A 19,531-nucleotide genomic window follows, 5' to 3' on the forward strand; every position below is an offset into this window, starting at 1 on the left:
ATTTATTTAATAGACTATGATATATTTTAGCTACATATATGCTGTCTTTTATAATGCTAGAAATAATCCATAATTAAGATTGGTCAAGTTACTTTGCAGAAATTGCCCCTACATAACAAAATGATTTCCACCCCAGCTTACAGCTCACATCTTTTAAGAATAAAATAAGTTTGTACCCAGAGTCTCACTCATACTTCACTTAGATATGACATATGGGATTTTTTGAATTGATGATATTTAGATGAGATTTTGGATTTGGAATTAATCCTGTAATGGATGAAGGCTTTTGAGGATGTTGAGGTGGATTGAGTGTACTTTGCACATGAGACAGACATCAATTTGGGGGGGCCAAAGTGCGGACTGTGGGTTGAACAGTGTCCCCCAAAATTCATGTCCACCCAAAACCCCAGAATGTGACCTGATTTGGAAATAGAATCTTTGCAGATATAATTAGTTAAGATGAGGTGATACTGGAGTAGGGTAGACCCTAAATCCAATATTGGTGTCTGTATCAGAGAGGATACACAGAGACACACAGAGGAAGAAGGCCCTGTGAAGATGGAGGCAAACATTGGAGTGATGAAGCTACAAGCCGGGGAATGCCAAGGATTGCTAGCAAACACCAGAAGCTAGAAGAGAGGTACAGAACAGATTCTCTCTGAGAGGCTCCAGAAAGAACCAACCCTGCCAACACCTTGATTTCAGACGTCTGGTCTCCAGGACTGTGAGAGAATCAAGTTCTGTTGTTATAAGTCACCAAGTTTGGGATAATGCATTGTGGCAGCCCAGGAAAATAATATACATGGCAAAAGGAATTTTGCAGATGTAATTAAGGTCTCAAATTAGTTAACCTTAAGCTATTGGTATTATCTGGGTGGACCCGACCTAATCACATGAGCCGTTTAAATACAGGTCTACAGGTCAGAGATGGAAGGAATCGGAGAGTCAAAGCACGAGAAGAGTATGAGGCACTATTGCTGGCTGGAAGATGGAGGAGCAACATAGCAAGGAATGAACATGGCCTCTAGAAGCTGAGCACAATCTTGGATTGATAACCAGCAAAGAAATGAGGACCTCAGTTCTACAACCTCAAGAATGGGGTTGGAAGTGAATTTTTCCCCAGAGTTGCCAGCAAAGAATCCATCAGGCTGACTTCCTGAGCAGAGAATCTAGCCATGCCATGCCAGACATCTGACCTACAGAACTCTGAGCTAATTATGGGTGTTGTCTTTAGCTGCTATATTTGTGGTAATTCCTTAAGCAGAAATAGAAAACTAATACATACGGGCTCATATTAAGTGAGAAGAAATGGCAGACTGCCATGGCAGACGGGGGAGAAGGATGAGAAGCCTCAGAGGAGGGAGCTTGCTCCAGTGGATATCCTATTAAGGCTGAAGAACACACTAGTGGACTGTGTTGAGAGGAGGCCTGGAAGATACACCCCTTATCAGAGCAACAAGGAATGTGCTGGTAAGAGTGGCACCAGCAGCTCTCAGAAGTTCAGGGGCGGCTTTCCTCCATAGGCCAGCACTGACAACAGGAGAGGCCATTACAGACCTGGGCTCATTGACAGCAATGAGGATAAAAGGATCCAGAGACAATAGAGACCAGGTGAGCAACTTGCCTGTCAGAAGCCAGGTTTATGTGGTTAATGATGATCATAATGAGTGCAAAGGCTGGAATAGCCATCCAATTCTTCTCATGTACCACTTACCTTCCCCACCCTCCACCTTTGCTAGGTATCAGAAAATCAAAACGTAAGATACGATCTATCAGTACCTACCCCTCAAACTCAAAGACTGTTCACTATTAGAAAATACTTAGCGCTAATTCACCACCATGTTAGAATGTCAGATGAGAAAAACATTTAATATCATAAAATGCTGCAAAATTTTCGATAAAACTAGGCATCCATTTTAAAAACCTCTTATTGTGGTACTGGCATAAGTATAAACATATAGATCAATGAAATAGAACTGAGAGTTCAGAAATAAGTCCATACATCCATGATAAATTGATTTTCAACATGGGTGCCAAGACCATTTAATGTGGACCATTCAACAAATGGTGCTGGGATAACTGGATATCCACATGCAAAACAATAAAGTTGGACCCCTACCTCATATCGTATACAAAAATTAAACAAAATGAATCATAGACCTAAATGTGAGAGCTAAGACCACAAGACACTTGGAAGAAAACATAGGCATAATTCTTTGTGATCTTGGATTAAGCAACAGTGTCTTAAATATGATACCTAAAGGACAAGCAACAAAATAAACAGATAAATTGTACTTCAAAATTACAAACTTTTGTGCATTAAAGGACTATAACTAAAGTAAAAAGACAGTCCAAAGAATGGGAGATCATATTTGCAAAGTATATACGTGAGATGGGTCTGATATACATATAAAGGACTCTTACAATTCAACAATAAAAATACAATGCAATTTCAAAATGGGCAAAGAATCTGAATAGACATTTGTCCAAGGAAGATATACAAATGGCTAAAAAGCACATGAAAAGAAGCCCAACATCATTAGTCACCAGCAAAATACAAATCAAAACCACAGTGAGATACCACTTCACACCCACTAGGCTGGCTAGAATTAAAAAGTCAGATAATTACAAGTATTGGTGAGGATGTGGAGAAATCGGAACCCTCCTACACCACTGATGGGAATGTAAAATGATGCAACCACTTTAGAAAACAGTCTGGCAGTTCCTCAAACATAGAGTTAACCATACAACTCAGCAATTCTACTCCTTGGTATATACCCAAGAGAAATGAAAACTTATGTCCCCGTAAAAACTTGTACACAAATATTTATAACAGCATCATTCTTAATATCCAGAAGGTGGAAATAACCCAAATGCCCATCAGTTGATGAGTGCATAAACAAAATGTGGCATATTCATACAACGGAATATTATTTGGCTTTCAAAGGAAGGAAGTTCTGATACTTTGTATTACATGGATGAACCTTGAAAACATCATGCTAAGTGAAAGAAGCCAGACACAAAAGGCCACATCTTGTATGACTTCATTTAAATGAAATGTCTAGAATTGGCAAGTCCATAGAGAAAGAAAGTAGATTAGCAGTTGACAGGAGCTAGGAGAGCAGGGGAATGGGAAGTGACGGCTGAGTGGGTATGAAATTTCTTTTTGGGGTGATTGAAAATGCTATAGAATTAGTAGTGATGGTTGCACAACTTTCTCAATATACTAAAAAAGCATTAAATTGTACACATTAAAATGATGAATTGTATGGTTTGTGAGTTATAGTTCAATAAAAAAAACTTATTAAAATAGGGACAGTTCCATACATTTAATGTATACATTATCTGTAACAATACACACACACACACACTCATATGGCTGCTATGTGACTGGGACACACTGGGATGGTCACGCCAGTGGTAAAAATATCAGTACTTGTGGGCTTAGTCTAGGTGCTCCCGCTCTCCCAGTGCCCCTCCAGACCTCCACATAATAAAAAGGAATGAAGGATTACACCTGGCTTGTCAAGGCACTTTCAGGACCCTGCTCCAGCTACTGCACACTTTGGGATTTGGAGGCAGAGGGATATAGCGAGGAAATTATTAACCTTCTCCTTATGTACATTTGGATTGTTTCATTTGATACACAAATGTGGGTAGGGGTTTTTGCAATTAAACAATTAATAAAATTTGAGAAAACTATTTAAAATTATAGTAATTAAAGCATTGTCGTGTTAGTATAGAAATAGCCAAGCACCAATAGAATAGAATTACAGATCCACACAGAAGTATATATGGGATTACAGCATATACAAAAGGTGGCATTTTAAATCAGTGGGGGGAGGGGCAGGGGACGGATTTTCTGGGGAAAGAATAAAGTTTGATCATAAACAGATAAATCAATTATTTAAATACAAAAAGATGAAATTATAAAAATACTAAATGAAAACTGATAAAAGCATTTATAAGCTGAGGATCAATATAACACAAAATGTAGAAGCCATAAGGAAAAGATTGATACAATTGTCTACACAGAAATTTAAGATTTCTATAAAGCAAATTTTTATTAATATTTTAATTAAAAATATTTAAAACAAAAAATCTATGAAATATTTGTAATTAATATGAAAACAGCTAATATCCCTACTATACAATGACAAGACATATAAAAAGAAGAAAAAGATGAATAATACAGTTGAAAAAGTGCTAAAGAACATGAACAGGCAATTTACAAACTCATAATAACAACTGTAACAATTAACATTTATGGAACATTTATTATGTGCCAGGCACTGCTCATGTTTTAATATACTCATTCCCCACAAAGATCCAGTGAGGTGGGTAATGTCATAATCCATATGTGACAGCCACCCTTCCTTCTCCTCCTTTCACAGCACACTCTCCCACTTAACAGAAAAGTGCACTTACCTTATTATTGCACGTTGTCCTGGGATGTTAAAATCTCTGGGGTGCTAAACAAAGGGACGACTCAAGAATGTGGCTCTCTTCTACCGTAGCACAGCAGAGGTAGGGAAGAAATCTTTAAGAGGACGCCAAACTCTCAGCAAAGCTCTGTTCTTGAACAAACTTCCCTCCTCTCTCTCTCCCTCTTTTCCTTCTTTCCTTCCCTCCCTTCCTTCCTTCTGCCCTCCCTCTTCTGCCCTCTCCTCCTCCATCTCCTTCCCTTCCTTAGTGCTATCTATCTATCTATCTATCTTAGAATTAAAATTAGAAGTAAATCATGGGGGCATATTAACATGCTTATTTGAACTAAAAAAGTCAGGCTTTTTCTGACAAGGTAAATCTGGGTTTTTTTTTTTTTTAAGATTTTATTTTTTTCCTTTTTCTCCCCAAAGCCCCCCGGTACATAGGTGTATCTTCTTAGTTGTGGGTCCTTGTAGTAGTGGCATGTGGGGTGCCGCCTCAGCATGGCCTGATGAGTGGTGCCATGTCCACACCCAGGATCCGAACTGGCGAAACCCTGGGCTACAGAAGTGGAGCGTGCGAACTTAACCACTCGGCCACTGAGCCAGCCCCCTCAACAGCATTTCTAACAAGTAGTTACAAACCTCTTCAATATACATGCTCCAATTTAAGCCTAAAGCCCAGATTATTCTGTCTTTATAATATGACTTTAAATATTACTTATGTGTTTTATACTATATTATAGATTAATTACTAATCATGGCTTACCTGAAATAAAATCTAGAAGATAAAATACAGTTGTTACTCCATTTTTTCCAGATTACATTCTTAGAAACCTTATCCCTGACACATAAATTCAGAGTCATCCACACAAATGAAATTTGGTTATATACCCGCAATAATTCTCTTTGCCACTAGATGGTGATTTAGCTAATGCTGTGCTGAGAAGCTCTCAGAATGTGAGGCTGGCTGTCAGCCCCCAACAGGAGCTACTAACTAAGGAGGTAGAGCTAAGTAAGGAGAGAAAAGCAGGTGTGTTTAACACGGCCATTTGTGAAACGGCAAAGGGGAAACACGAAATTAAATGGAGGGAGCAAACCATATGCATATTAAGAACCTACTATAAGAATTAAAGAAAAAGTGCACATGAGAAATAAGTAAAAAAATAGAAGAGACGTTTCAAAATACCTTATTAATTGTCACAGACTTGAAGAACCAACTGGTGTCATGTATTCTTAGCTCTACTCATTACTTTGATGTCCACAGTTCAGATGAATATCACTGTTTTTCTTCTTTTCCTCTAGTTTATTGCAGCATTTTACCCAGAAGCTACTATAGTTATTTAGGCAATGTTTACCTCATTCCTGGTGGGTATCAAAGGCTAAAAGTGTCTATGAAATGTATGTTTTCAGATAACATCCAATTTTCTCTCTACTTTCTAAGGTTATTTTACATACTTATTTTTCTTGTACTGAGGCATAGATGTATCTAAAGCTTGGGATATAAAATTTGGATCCAATTTATCCAGAACCAGACAAGTCAAAGCCAAAATGCCTTAGCTTTACCAACAATAACAACAACAAAAAGAATCTTTTGGCATGCAAAAGAACACTCATGCCAAGCCATCGTAAAGGCTCAGCAGAAGCTACATAAAGTTGTAAAAAAAATTAGGCTATTTGGTCATATTAAAGTCTAACAAAAAGGAAGTGGAATGTCTTTAATACAACTTAGAAAATCATAATCATTCACTTTCAAAAATATTTGATCAAGTTGTTCAGAAGAACCCTTTTCTTTTTTACCTGTAAGGTTGTACTTTAATCCCATGGTCTTGAAATTCCAGTGCTTTCTTAACAACAGCTTCATTTTCTTCTGGATAAACTGAACATGTGCAGTAAACAACTGCTTGAGCTTTAGTAACTATATTTAAAGAAGATGTAATTAATATAATGATCCCATTAACAATCCTAAACAAATTTGCTATGTTTCCAAACACCTATTTATGCTAGTACTGCATGGTTTTGATGGGAATGATTTCCACAGATGTTTGCATGGCTCTCCTTTAAAGCAAGTATTAGTAATGTTTCTGTGGCCAATAAATAAAGTAAATCTAACTGGAGTTTTATGGAAATTGAAAATTCAATCAATGTGACCAACCTAGTTAGAAACAAACAAAAAATAAATACTGCAGATTACCATGAGCTCGATATTTCACCCCTTCTTCTACTGGCCATATCGCATAACTAGTTAAAAGGATTCTAGAAACAGACTTAGATGTGAATCCCCATTCTGTTACTCACTGCTGTATGAACCTGGGAAAATTACTTAAACTCTCAGATTTCTTATCTGTAATATGCAGTAATACTGCAACCTGCCACCCACTCATTTATTCACACTCATTAAGCACCTACTACATGCTAGGCACTGTTCTAGCCATTTGAGATACACAGACAAATATCCCTGCCCCTGGGGAGCTTATTTCCTGTTTTATTGACATGAATAAATAGGAAAATTATATAGTATTGTTAGGAGGTGATAAGTGCTATAGAAAAAAACAAAGAAGGTATGGAAGAGGGTTAGTTTCAGAAGATGAGCCTGTAATTTTAAATAGAGTAGTCAGAGAAAGCATTAGAAAAATTATTTATCAACTTCCTAAACTTCCAACCAACACATTTCATAGATCATATACATACTATCATGTTCAAATTAATATTTATTAGCAGCATCAACTAAAAGGGCAGATCTCCTCTGTGCTTTCCATTTCGCCTTATTTCTCCCTCACGTATGCTATATCTTTATGTCTTGAATTATCTATACCCACATATTTATCTTGGAGCCTTTGGAGGTCAGGATTTACTCACACTCATATCCCTAACACCGAACGTAATGCCTAGCCCAGAGTAGACAGTTGATAAACACTGACTGAATTCATAAAAATTTATGTAATTTCTCAGAGACTTCTAAATTTCCATATCCATGTGTGGAAGGGCAGTGGTACTCAAAATCTAAACGGTACTCAAAGATAAATGCAGTGATTGAAGCAATAATATAAATACTTAAAGAGCTTTGTTACTCAGGCTTCAAATCCAGAGATCTAGGCTTTATCTATAATTGCATCTCTCTATTCTCTATTTAGCATTAAGGGAAATAAGAGTTTGATTACTATTTGGATTGTAGAAGAGTTGTTAGGGTCAGGAACAAGGACAACAGAAAAATTACATCAAGTAAGAAGCCAAAGAAAAGAAATAGAGAAGATGAAACTACAATAATAGATATACAGTACATAATTATTTTCACATCAGCAACAAGAAACTCTTAACTATGCTTGCTAAACTATATTTTTAAAAGACAGATTAAACTGGTAAAAATATTTTGTTATTTGAAGGTGCTGAGTTCTGGAAAATTCACTTATGATTCATACCTCATTGACTGATTATAATAAATAAATGATTTTTCTAGGATTTACAATATATTTTAGGGTTGCACAGATAACAAACTTACATTTCATTGCATGTGTTAGCTGTTCATACTGCTGTTGAGCAAGAACATGAAGTTTATCTTCTGATGTGCCTCCTTGAGAGAAATCTTTAAGTAAACCTGTATCTAAAAGCAAATCAATGCTTTTAAATATATAAGTATTAGATGTTTTCCATATATTCCTATTATCAAATTGCTATTTAATTTTTCAATCATTTTCCCTATTAATGAGAGTTTTCATGGAAAATATTTATTAAAACTAGATAGTATTGTAAAAATGTTGACTTAAAATTAAAAAACTAAATTGATAAAGGTAATTTTGTTTAGTTTTAATATTGTTTTCTTTTTTCTCCAAGTTCTCCTGGGATAGTCATCCAAGCAGCCAAATAAGTCCTTTAGGTAGAGAAGAGAGGATGCAGTTAGTCTGGAGGCTAATAGAGGAGCAGAGAAGATTGATTTTGCACAGTAGAACTGATGGGCTATAATCAGATCTGAGTAGGAAAGAACACAAATGGATACAGTAGAAAACATTAACTCACCAAAAGAAATTCTGGAAGATAAAAATTCAGGGAAGCAACTCATGTCTTCATAACAGATCAAGAAACTCTTGCAGTAATCTTTTTTAATTTCTAAAACTAATTTTAACATATTTCTTGATAATATTAACTAAGACATATTGAATGATACTCTATATCGATTATCTTATTCAACAACCCTTGGAGCATTATTTTCTCTTTTAATATTGAGAAAAATGTTTAATACACATTAAACATATCTAAGGTCACATAGCTATTAGTACAGAGCCAGGATTCTAGTTCAGAAATCTAACCAGGGAGCCCACATTTCTAGCCTCTGTATTATTCCGCCTCTCAGTAACTCCCTGGAGTACCAGAGCCAATTATTTAGACCATCTATTTGGCTGCTCCTCATTCCAGTAGTATCACTGAAGATTAATAAAACTTCATTTCTTCCCAATTTAGTTTTATACTTCACATTTTTCTATCTCTATTCTAAAACTATCAGTCACTTTTTAAAGGACTATTTACATATTATACTCTAAAACCACATCAATTACCTCTTTCATCCCACTTTAAAATAATTCCAAGTTGTTAGCAATGACCAATTTGATATATTCCTCAATGGTTCTAATATTTTTCAATATTAAAATATTTTTCAAAACTATTTCATGATTGCTCCCTTCCACTTATTATCTAAATGTGATAAAATAATGTTTTAGATTCATCCCCACTAGGTTTCTGGCTACTATTTCTACCACACTCGCTAGGTCAGCAGTTATTTTCTCCAGCTATTACCTCATCAGAGCACAGTTTCCTTCAAAAGCCCTCCTTTTTTTCCCCAGGGTTGTCAAAGACCACTTCTTGGCTTATCCTGTCACCTCTTCATCAAGGCTTTCAAAACACTGCCAATACCTAGGAAACTTTTTACTTCTCTCTTTTCGTCATTTGTAATTCCCTTTGGGCTTTTCCCCCCAGCCTCTAGTTTATTTTTCCCTATGGCTTCCTTTTTTCTGCATTCTCACTTCAAGATGGCCCAGGATAAGACCAGAGTCTCAGACTTCTAAGCTCTTGGTTCTCTTGACTGCAATGCTTTCCTATAGCTGCTGCTGTTTCCTCCTCTCTTATTTCAGTGTCTACTAACTCTTCTTCTCTGATCATTTCCCAAAATTAGTGTAGGAATTTTCTCAGCCTACCATTCTCCCATCTGAGTTGGTTTTTCTTCTGTTTAACTCTTACTGGAAAGAAATTTTCTATAGCAAGTCAAAATTCCACATGGTACAGTGTAAGCCCAGTTGAAGATGGTGTGGTACAGTGGAATTCTTTTTATAGCATAGTATAGTGGAATGTGCTAACTGAACTGAATTTGAATCCCAGCTTCCCTACTTACTAGCTACATGACCTCAGGCAACCTGAAAAATTTCTCTGAGTCTTGGTTTTTTCCCCCTTATAAAATAGAGATAATAAAATGACACAGCCTCAAAAAGTTATTGTAAATATTAAGTGACAGTGCATGCACACTACCTAGAATACTGACTATGTGCTCAATAAATATTAGTTCCTTTCCCTCCATTTCTTTTTCTCCATTTAAAATTCTGTCCTTACTAGAAACAGAAAACAATTACCATACTCTGAATGTTGATAGAATGTCTTCTTTCTCTAATATTCTAGTTAACCTTACCTATGCCTTTCAATGTAAACAAGGGATTAAAGTAAGAATCAGTTTCAGTTAACACTAGGATTAAGAGAGTGATTCAAAGTGCCAGCCTCCGGGTCAGAGCGGTTGTATTTGAATCCAGCCTCTGTCACTTACTAGTCAAATGACTCTGGGAGGCTCCAAAATCTGAGCCTCAGAGTCCACATTTGTAAAATGGAGATAATAAGAGTACTACTTTACTGAGTTCTTGTGAGGATTTGATGAAATAATCCAAGCAAAGTGCTTAACTCAGTGCCTTACATACAAGTGCTCAATAAATGTTAATGTTAAATAATATTTTAAAGTTTATTAAAGAAGAAAATAAAATATTTCTAGAATTAATATTTAATCTGGGGTATTCATATCATAAAACACACATACTGGAGGCTAAAGAAGTCTTGAGTTTGAAATAGTCCGATTATGATTTAATTAGGATTGTATATAGAGCATAAGCTCCAGAGTAAGGCAGATCTAAATTTGAATCCTGGCTGTTACTAACTAGCTGTGTGACCTTATACAAATGAATTACAGTAGACGCGCCTTATCTGCAGTTTCACTTTCTGAAGTTTCAGTTACTGGTGGTCAACTGCAGACATCACCTGCTCCTGACACCCAGCCATTGACATCGTGACGGCTCAACGATCCTCCTTCTGACTATAGTGAGGTCTGTGGTAGCCTAATGCCACTTCACAATGTCTGTGTCAGTCACCTCACTTCATCTCATCAGTAGCCGTTGTATCATCTCACATCATCACAAGAAGGGTGAGTACAGTACAAGAAGATATTTTGAGAGAGAGAGACCACATTCACATAACATTTATTACAGCATATTGTTATAATTATGCTATCTTATTATTTAGTTAGTGTTGTTAATCTCTTACTCTGCCCAATTTATAAAATAAACTTTATCATATGTATAGGAAAAAACATAGTCTATATAGGGTTCGGTACTATCCGAGGCTTCAAGCATCCATTGGAGGTCTTGGAACATACCACCATGGATAAGGGAGACTATAGTAATCTTTCTGAGTCTCAGTTTTTTCATCTATAAAATGCTGAGAAATTTTCATGCCTATATTTTGAGCTCTGGTAAATACGAGAATACCATACTGGCCAGCATCTGTTCTAATTACCTACATCATTCCAATTATGAAATATTTTTAATATCCCCCTTGCCCATATCTCACAGGATTGGTATAAGAATTAAGTGAAGTAATGGGTGTAAGTACTTTATACTTAGTAAGTACTTTATACATGGTAGCTATTCATTAATCAGATATATCTGATATGTCATTTTAATGATTTTAAATAATTTTATTTTTTAAATTATTAACCACAAATTTCAATAATTTAGAAATTAAAAATTAAAACAAGTACCTTCATGCTCATTTAAAATAAATTCTACTGGATTACTAACACCCAGTCCTGAACAACGAGGGAGCAGCAGGATCACTTTAACTTTCTGTAATCTATGGTCCTTTGAGTCAATGTTAATAAATGTCTCAGGAAGTATTTCAACATCTGGGAGGAAAAAAAACCAGAAAAATTAATGTAAAAATATTAATTAAAAATCTTAATGCAGTATGTAATTATATCTATCATTGTTCATTTTTAAATCCTCAACCCCAACAAAAGTCATTTTAATGCAGCCAGAAAAGAGGGCTATTCTTCTCTGATAACTTTTCAAATACATGAATTTTCTTAATGGAGTGCTTTCTCTTTCACTTGAGAGAATAACTTTGAAGTTTAAATATCTTCTACATAAAATGTAATGTAAATTTTCCATTCTGAACGTCAGATTCCAAGCAGTATGATGTAGGAGAGGCAAATGGGCTTTGGAGGCAGAAATACCCAAGTCTTCTCCCAACTTCACCATTTACTAGCTGCATGACAATCTCTCTAAGCTCCTTTCCTTATGCATAAAATGGGATAATAATGCCTACCTCATCTATTGTGGTGACGATTGAGGTAAAGTAGTTAAGCTTTACATGGTGCCTAGTATACAGTAAGTGTTCAGTATTGGTTATTTCTCTTTCCTATTTTTTTTTCTTTTTATTTTTTTGAGGAAGATTAGCCCTGAGCTAACATCTGCTGCTATTCCTCCTCTTTTTGCTGAGGAAGACTGGCCCTGAGCTCACATTTGTGCCCATCTTCCTCTATGTTATATGTGGGATGCCTACCACAGCATGGCTTGCCAAGTGGTGCCATGTCTGCACCTGGGATCCAAACCTGGCGAACCCTGGGCCAACGAAGTGGAACGTGTGAACCTAACCACTGCGCCACAGGGCCAGTCCCTCTCTTTCCCATTTTTAAGCCCTGTTTATATTTTATCTTCCCTAGAAAAAATGAGTATCAGTAGCGATTATGAGGCACTGTAATTTAGTTTAAGAGAGTCCACCCTCCCTCAGTTACAACTCTCTGTGCCCCTAACTTAAGGCCACCCCCTCACTTCTGCAATGGCTCCCACTTCCCTCAACTGCTGAGGAGTCACTCCTGAAACTGCCCTACTCACCTCCTTTCTCTTGCCTGGTCAATTTTTCCCCTCTTTTTATTCTGTCTCTTTTGAATTTTTTTAAAAAAATCAAGTAGGCCTTTTCCTTTTTTCCTCTATTTTTAACTTTTTATTGGAAAAGTTAAAATATAGACAAAATAGATATAATATATAATAAATTCTCAAGTACCCATCATGGAGCTTCAACAGTGAACCATTCATGCCCAATCTTGTTTCACCTATATCTGCACCCACTTCCACCACCCCCATATTATTTTGAATCTATAAATATTTCACCATATAGCTCTAAAAGATAAAAATCCCTTTAAAATACAACCACACAAAGTTCTTTTAAAAATTCCTGATTATCATCAAATAATAATGGCATCTAATCATGGCTCTAATTTCCCCATAGTCTCACACACGTCAAAAATTGTTTACAGTTTCTTTGAATCAGGATCTAAATAAGGAACATACATTACAATTGGTTGATGTCTTAATTTTCTTTTTATCTATAGGTTCCCTTTCCATTTTTCTTACCATTTATTTCTTAATGAAACTTGGTTATTTGTCCTACTAGAGTTTCCCAGTCTGGCTTTTGCTAATTGCTTCCCTAGAGTGTAGTTTCACATGTTCCTGTCTTCTGTGCTTCCTATAAATTAGTAGTTGGATATTTAGAAGCATAATTAGATTCAGATTCTTTTTTGTTCTTTTTTTTGGTGGGGAGGAGAACAAAACTACTTCATTATTGGTGTCATATTCATCCATTAAGCTGCCTTTGTGGTATCAGGAAAGGGGTTGCAAAATAGTCATATTCTAATTCTGTCATCCTTTTTTCATTTATTACCTAGAATACTTCTAAAAGGAGAAACTTCCTTTCCTCTACTGCTTGGTTACCCAGTAGTTCCTATCATCTCTGTTAACTAGGCAAAAGGTGGTCAACAACTTGAGAACTCTAACGTGTACAGAGGTAATAACTGCAGAGAGTAGCCACTACCAACCATGGCTGAGAGAAAAGTGAACAAGGAACTTAGAAAGTCAGAAGAGCATGGCCCCTGCAAGGCTGAGATTCAGATCTCTGCAAAGAAGGCAAGGCTAACACTGCCAAGACTCCTGCACAGCCACCACAGGGATAAACAAACACTGGAAGAAAAACAAAAGTCCTTTCTCCTTCCTCTTCCAGTCTTGCAGTGTCTCTCCAGCACCTTCTAATGGCAGAGCCTAATATTTCTGAGCCAGCTGGCAACAGAAACAGAATATTGGGAGTACAGTTTTACCTTATTAAAAAATAACAAATTCAAACATTTTTAACATTTCTAAATCTTGTAGAACAGTAAGCACCAAAAAAATAAATATTTGTACATACTTTTACATCCCATTTTTGTGAAAAGGTTCATCAGTTTAGGATCCTTAGCTTGTGATTGTACTCCACACACAAATATTTTTGAGGTATTATTATTTGTTAGGACTGACATATGGGCAACTGTGTACCACGAACCTGTATTGACCATTAAGATATCATCATCCATGTTTAATAAAGCTTTTATAGAATGGACAGCCAGACTTCGAGATTTGTCCTACAAGACAAGGGTATGATTAGAACTTCAAAGAGTTAGACTAGAAGCATGAACTGACTTCATTTTGCCTTAGGTAAAACAAAGTACTTGGTAGGAATTTGAAGAGATACCTAATCCGTTTTCGTTTAAAACATCTTAATATATGTTAAAATACAAAATTAAAAAAGATAACTGATATAAACTGATTTAAAACAAAGACCCTAACTTTGTTTAGCCTAAATTACGACTGTTATCATTTAACTTTTATATAGTGATAAGGCAATGCCAAAATACCAAAAACATGATTAACAGATTAATGATGTCCTGCCTTAGCTCCCATTCTTACCCCTTCAGGAAAACCCACTCCTCTGCTACTGCCATTCTTTCATTACATTGTCATCTAAATGCTGCTAGTTCACAGATATTAAAATTAAGGATGGTCGACAAGCTTATAAAAAGCGGGCTAGGTAGACTGGATTTCTGCAGTTGATCTCAGTGCTCACTAGGATGTTACCGTAAAATAAGGGCAAGAGATTCTGCCCAAGAATGTGAGTACAGTGAAGGCATAAACCATAGAAGACTAGGGTGAATCTGAGGCAGGAATTGGAATCTAAGGACATAAAAATTAACAACAATTTTTCAGACCTTTTATTTTTCATTCTATTGAAACCACATTATACCTCACATTCTCTTCCTGCATTAATAGCCATTATACACTTCTTACAAACCAAAGCTGTAAGCCTATGTCAAAGAGATAAGGGGAAAGTATTACACATTGCATTTTCAAATGCAGGATGGCACTAGCATCTTGCCCAGAAAGGCAAGGAAGAAAAGGTGTTATTCTACCTTCTTTTGAATCATCCCTTGGGAGAGAAAAATACAGCCTTTGAGCTGCCAGCAACACAAGTATCCCCATCCATGCAGTCCAGGGAGGAGAATATGTCCTCTACAACCGCACGTGGGACAAAGATGCCAAAGTATAATAGGAACACTGATTGTAGAGGTATTAATTTTATTTAAGGTGAAAATTAGGCCTTTTGAACTTCCCTGATAATCTGTAAAATATATAATCAGTTTGTCAGGTTTTATTTTTAAGTGGAGGGATTCTTTGTGTAAGTAGGATTATTGAGAACCACAATGAATGTAAATGTTTATTTACCTGAAATATAAGTTTATACTCTTTGAAAAGATCTATATTTAGAAGGTCATTTTTAAGATGAGATGGAAAAATTAAGACATCATAGCAATGCTGGTCCACAGCAAAGACTTTATCACCAATATGTGGTACAGATTTGACTTTATGATAGCCTTTTTTCTTCAAACTATGATAAACTTCTTCAGGGCTGTAAATATACAACATTAGGTTGTAATTACAAATATAATACATTAAAAATGTATTAACATTAGCATCTTTTTCCTACAATAAGTAAAAATACCACTGCATGTATTGCATCTAATGGAACTTAAATTGTAGCCAACAATAAGTTAAAAGATCATTAGAGACAGAAAAGTTAACATATTTATGTAATTACCTTTGGTAATTTGGTGATAAGATCCTGAACCAAACTATGATTCCCCAATCACTCTCCCAGATGTGCCCCCCTCCATTAAAAAGGTAATATTTCTTACCATATTATTTTGAAAGGCTAGTGACTTGAAATATGAATAAAGAATTTGATTAAAACTCTTACCTGATTTTACAAGTATTTATCCAAGCATAAAGTGGCAAAGTGGAGGCCCTTAGTTCCTGGTTCCTAACTGTTTCTGGAAGAATGTGGTAAATTGAAAGGGCATCATGTTTGATTCGATACCTTGCCAATGCTGCAGCCAATTTTGTCTTAAAACTAGAGAGAGAAAATCCATTCTTAGTGACTACTGCATTAAAGACAAGACTATCAATTTTCCACTGGAAACATTAACAAAGCAACTTTAAAATTTTAACAAGTCTTCTATAATTCTATTTCAAATTTTCTAAGTCTAAAATAACAATTTGCCATATGTGAAAACAGAAATCCAATAATCCTGCTTCCTTTTTCCAGTTTTTGCTGCCCCTGTATAGTTGTGCATCTCCTCAGGTATTTACATTAATCGCTGATTGAGAGACAATTTTATGTAGTGGAAGAGGTGTATGATTTAGAGCCGAAATTTGAAATTCAATCCAGGTTCTGTCAGTAACCAGCTATGTGACCTCAGGTATGTTACTGAATCTCTTTTCTCAGCCTCTGTTTTCTCCTCTGTAAAATGTGGCTGACTTTCCTTGCTATTAATGTGATGATTACCAATTGTGTGTGAAATACTTAGCACAGTGCCTGGCACATGGCAGGCACTCATTACAGGCTAGTTATCATTACTTAATAAGATTAAGGAACTTTCATGAATCTGTATCCAGTCCTTCCCAGTTCTGATTATCCCATGCCTCAAAGTTCCAAATAACAGAAAAGAAAATCAAGAACTGGTTAGCGTCACCATGAGGACCCAAGGATTTTCCTTGATCTCATGGCCAACGTTTTTAATGAATGAGAATACAGGACTTACTCTTGACCCATGTTCATAACGTTTCCACAGGAGGAATCTAACTGAATAATAAATCTCAAGGATAACCTTGAATGAGAAATGGGGAAGAGATGCCACAAAAAAGGGCAAGCACAACCTGAGTGGTGTGTGTGGCTGCAGAAAGTTTAAGAAGATTAAGCTTCTTATCCACTCAGTAGAATGAGAAACTTTCACCCAAGAATGTGTTTATGTATGGATGTGTATACATGCACGAGGGGGAGAGAGAAATAGACAGAGAGAGAGAGAACACAGGGGCATGGGAGAGGAGAGGGAAGGGTTATCAAACATTAAACCTTCTAGGGCTATGATAAAATCAGATATGTGTAGTGCTATGTTCTAATGTCACAGAACTACAGGAAGGAACACTAAGAACAATTACATAATATATTAATGCACATCAAAGAATAAATTAATATAAAGGGGGTGAGTTACTGTTCTATATTATACACTGTGAGCTGTTTCTGAATACAGACTATTTTGTTTAAAAAGTCCTTCCAAATATCTATGTAGTTCAAATTTACCATAATAAATGTTATTGAATGAATCATTCAATCATTAAATATAGAGATTAGAGCTGGGAAGCCTAGAAAAATAAACGTGTTGTGTACATAGAAAGAGCACAGCGAGAAATAATTTTCCAAATTTCTAGATAGCAAACATTTCAGACTGTGAATTTTAATACAATTTAATCAACCACAAAGTAATTTAAAGTATATATACAGTTATAAAGATTTTTATATAAATATGCAATATCAGACTGAAGACAAAAACCAAATCCAAATGCTATTAAGATAACCAGACATATTACTTCTGTAAATGAAATATCCCGTGGTTACTAAAAAAACTTCTTCCGTAGCTGTAAGGCAAGCTGCAATGATGAAAACGGAAGCAGAAGTAGCCTTATCCCAACATTCTTGATTCAGAAGTCCATCTCCTGCTACAATTTGAATGTTATCACAGTTACCCAATTATCTCTTTTACCAGCATCCCTGTTGTACGTACAACCAGAACTTTCTTTCTATATGTTAAATTGTAGTTATGTAATTCATAAGCTTAAGTTTTAAATGAGCCCATTACCTACAGGACAGACTCTAAATTCCTTATCATAATACACTAGGATATTAAAAATTTAACCTGAACCAACTCTCCCTTCCTCAATTCCCACCACTCCCATCCACAACACTATCGCTGGTTACATACTGAACGATTTGCCACTCCTATAACATGCCACATGCCCTCGCCCTCTCCCTCTCGCCCCTTCTGCAGTATGGTTTGGACTCTGCAAACAGATTACCTAGGTTCAAATTCTGGTTCCACCAACTACCAGCAATACGACTTCAGACAAGTTATTTAGTTTCTCTAAGCTCTAGGAATTAAGAATAAGTACCTTACTTACAGAGTTGTTGAAAAGAAAAGATACTTTTGAATTAAATACTTTTGTATTTAAAGTCAGGCTATTCAAGAAATGATAATAATATGTTTATTCCTTTACTACTATTAACCAAGTACTGTGATCAGAACTGGACTATAAAGATTAATATGATGAATGGTATAAGATACACAGATAAAGGAGAAAGCAAATGTACTGGGAGAAGAACAAGAGTTAGCCCAAAGGAAATTCTACGAGGAGGAGAAACCGGAGCTAACTACTAAAGGAGGAGCAAGAATTTCCCAGACCACAAGAGGAGAGAAGACACACAGATAGCCTGAGTTTTCCAAACCAAAAAGGGAGAAAAGACACACAGACAGAGGGCAGAGCACCATAAAGATATGGAGGTGTTAAACAACAAAGATTTACAGAGCATGGGGTAGTGAGAGATCCAGGGCTCAAATCACAAAAAATCTTACACACCATGCATAGGAAGTAGGAATTTTTTTCTGCAGGAAATGGAAAGGCATTTAAGGATAGAGAAATAAAGTTAATTCATGAACAAACATTTGCATTCTTACGATATTCCAGGCACTGTTTAAGGTTCCAGAAACAAAGGAGTGAGCAAGGAAGATGCCATTCCTGACATCACCAAGTATAGAGTCTGGTAGGGAGAGACAAAGCAATTATTTTAAAAGGTCCCAAGTACTAATGCCAAGGGAAGGCAGGCTGCTATGGTGGCACAAAGGAGAGGCACTGCTACGGGAGTCAAGGGAAGTTTCCCAGGAACTAGGTTTAAGCTAAGCCATCGGGGAGAAGTAGGAGTTAGCCAGGAGTAAGGGAGGGGTGTGAGAAGAGCTGACCAGTGTTCCAAGTAGAGGGAGCATCACATATGAGTTATCTGCCAATTCTGAAATATGTGTCTGAGAAATTGAGTGATATGCAGAGCTTCAATGACTCATGGGGCAGGGAACAAAAATGGAAATGCGGGCATGCCAAGTTTATGGAAGAGGGGCTCTGATAAAGTCCCAGGCTTTAGAATGGGTCACCAAATGACAAGCCCAGGAAAACGTAAAAAGGAACAACTGGTCTTCACAGGGACTGAAACCCTGTGAACTTCTAATCATTGCAATCTCTGATTAGAATTGGTCACCTGGGCTTGTTAGTGTCCCAAGTCTGGCTGCCAGTAGCAAAGTATATGCTCTCTCTAAAGGAAGATAACATCGTAGGGCTCAAACGAGATAAACTAATATTACATGTAAAATCAAATTATACCTAATATAGTGTGTCCCAAGAAACTTTATGTCCATAAATCATAGCAAAAAAAAAGCTATCCTAATGTTTCCATTTATAGTAGAAACCTACTGGTTTGTATTGTTAAGCACCCCTTCCCTTCTGGGAATAGAACCTCTCCGCTTCTGAAAATGTTCCTTCCCGCCCTCCATTCACATA

At 36.3% G+C, this 19,531-nt stretch overlaps 1 protein-coding gene across 9 annotated transcripts in view; it reads right to left on the reverse strand.

Annotated features, from left to right (window-relative positions):
• LOC124232926 (putative methyltransferase NSUN7) overlaps positions 1-19,531 on the reverse strand; it is a 37,546-nt gene that overhangs the window by 4,593 nt on the left and 13,422 nt on the right. For 2 of the 9 annotated variants that reach the window (XM_046649844.1, XM_046649845.1), the window contains exons 5-12: positions 15,849-16,001; positions 15,317-15,500; positions 13,968-14,178; positions 11,488-11,631; positions 7,924-8,025; positions 6,225-6,342; positions 5,194-5,205; positions 4,429-4,540 (exon numbers count right to left, since the gene is read on the reverse strand). In XM_046649844.1, the coding sequence (XP_046505800.1) occupies positions 4,456-4,540; positions 5,194-5,205; positions 6,225-6,342; positions 7,924-8,025; positions 11,488-11,631; positions 13,968-14,178; positions 15,317-15,500; positions 15,849-16,001 (1,009 nt within the window). In that variant the 3' untranslated portion in view covers positions 4,429-4,455. Of the gene's footprint in view, positions 1-4,233; positions 4,541-5,193; positions 5,206-6,224; positions 6,343-7,923; positions 8,026-11,487; positions 11,632-13,967; positions 14,179-15,316; positions 15,501-15,848; positions 16,002-19,531 lie in introns of those variants that run through there. The other 7 variants (XR_006886940.1, XM_046649848.1, XM_046649843.1 and 4 more) reach the window with 7 other exon arrangements.

Source organism: Equus quagga, unplaced genomic scaffold (genome assembly GCF_021613505.1).
Source record: "Equus quagga isolate Etosha38 unplaced genomic scaffold, UCLA_HA_Equagga_1.0 146_RagTag, whole genome shotgun sequence".
Classification (NCBI taxonomy): domain Eukaryota; kingdom Metazoa; phylum Chordata; class Mammalia; order Perissodactyla; family Equidae; genus Equus; species Equus quagga.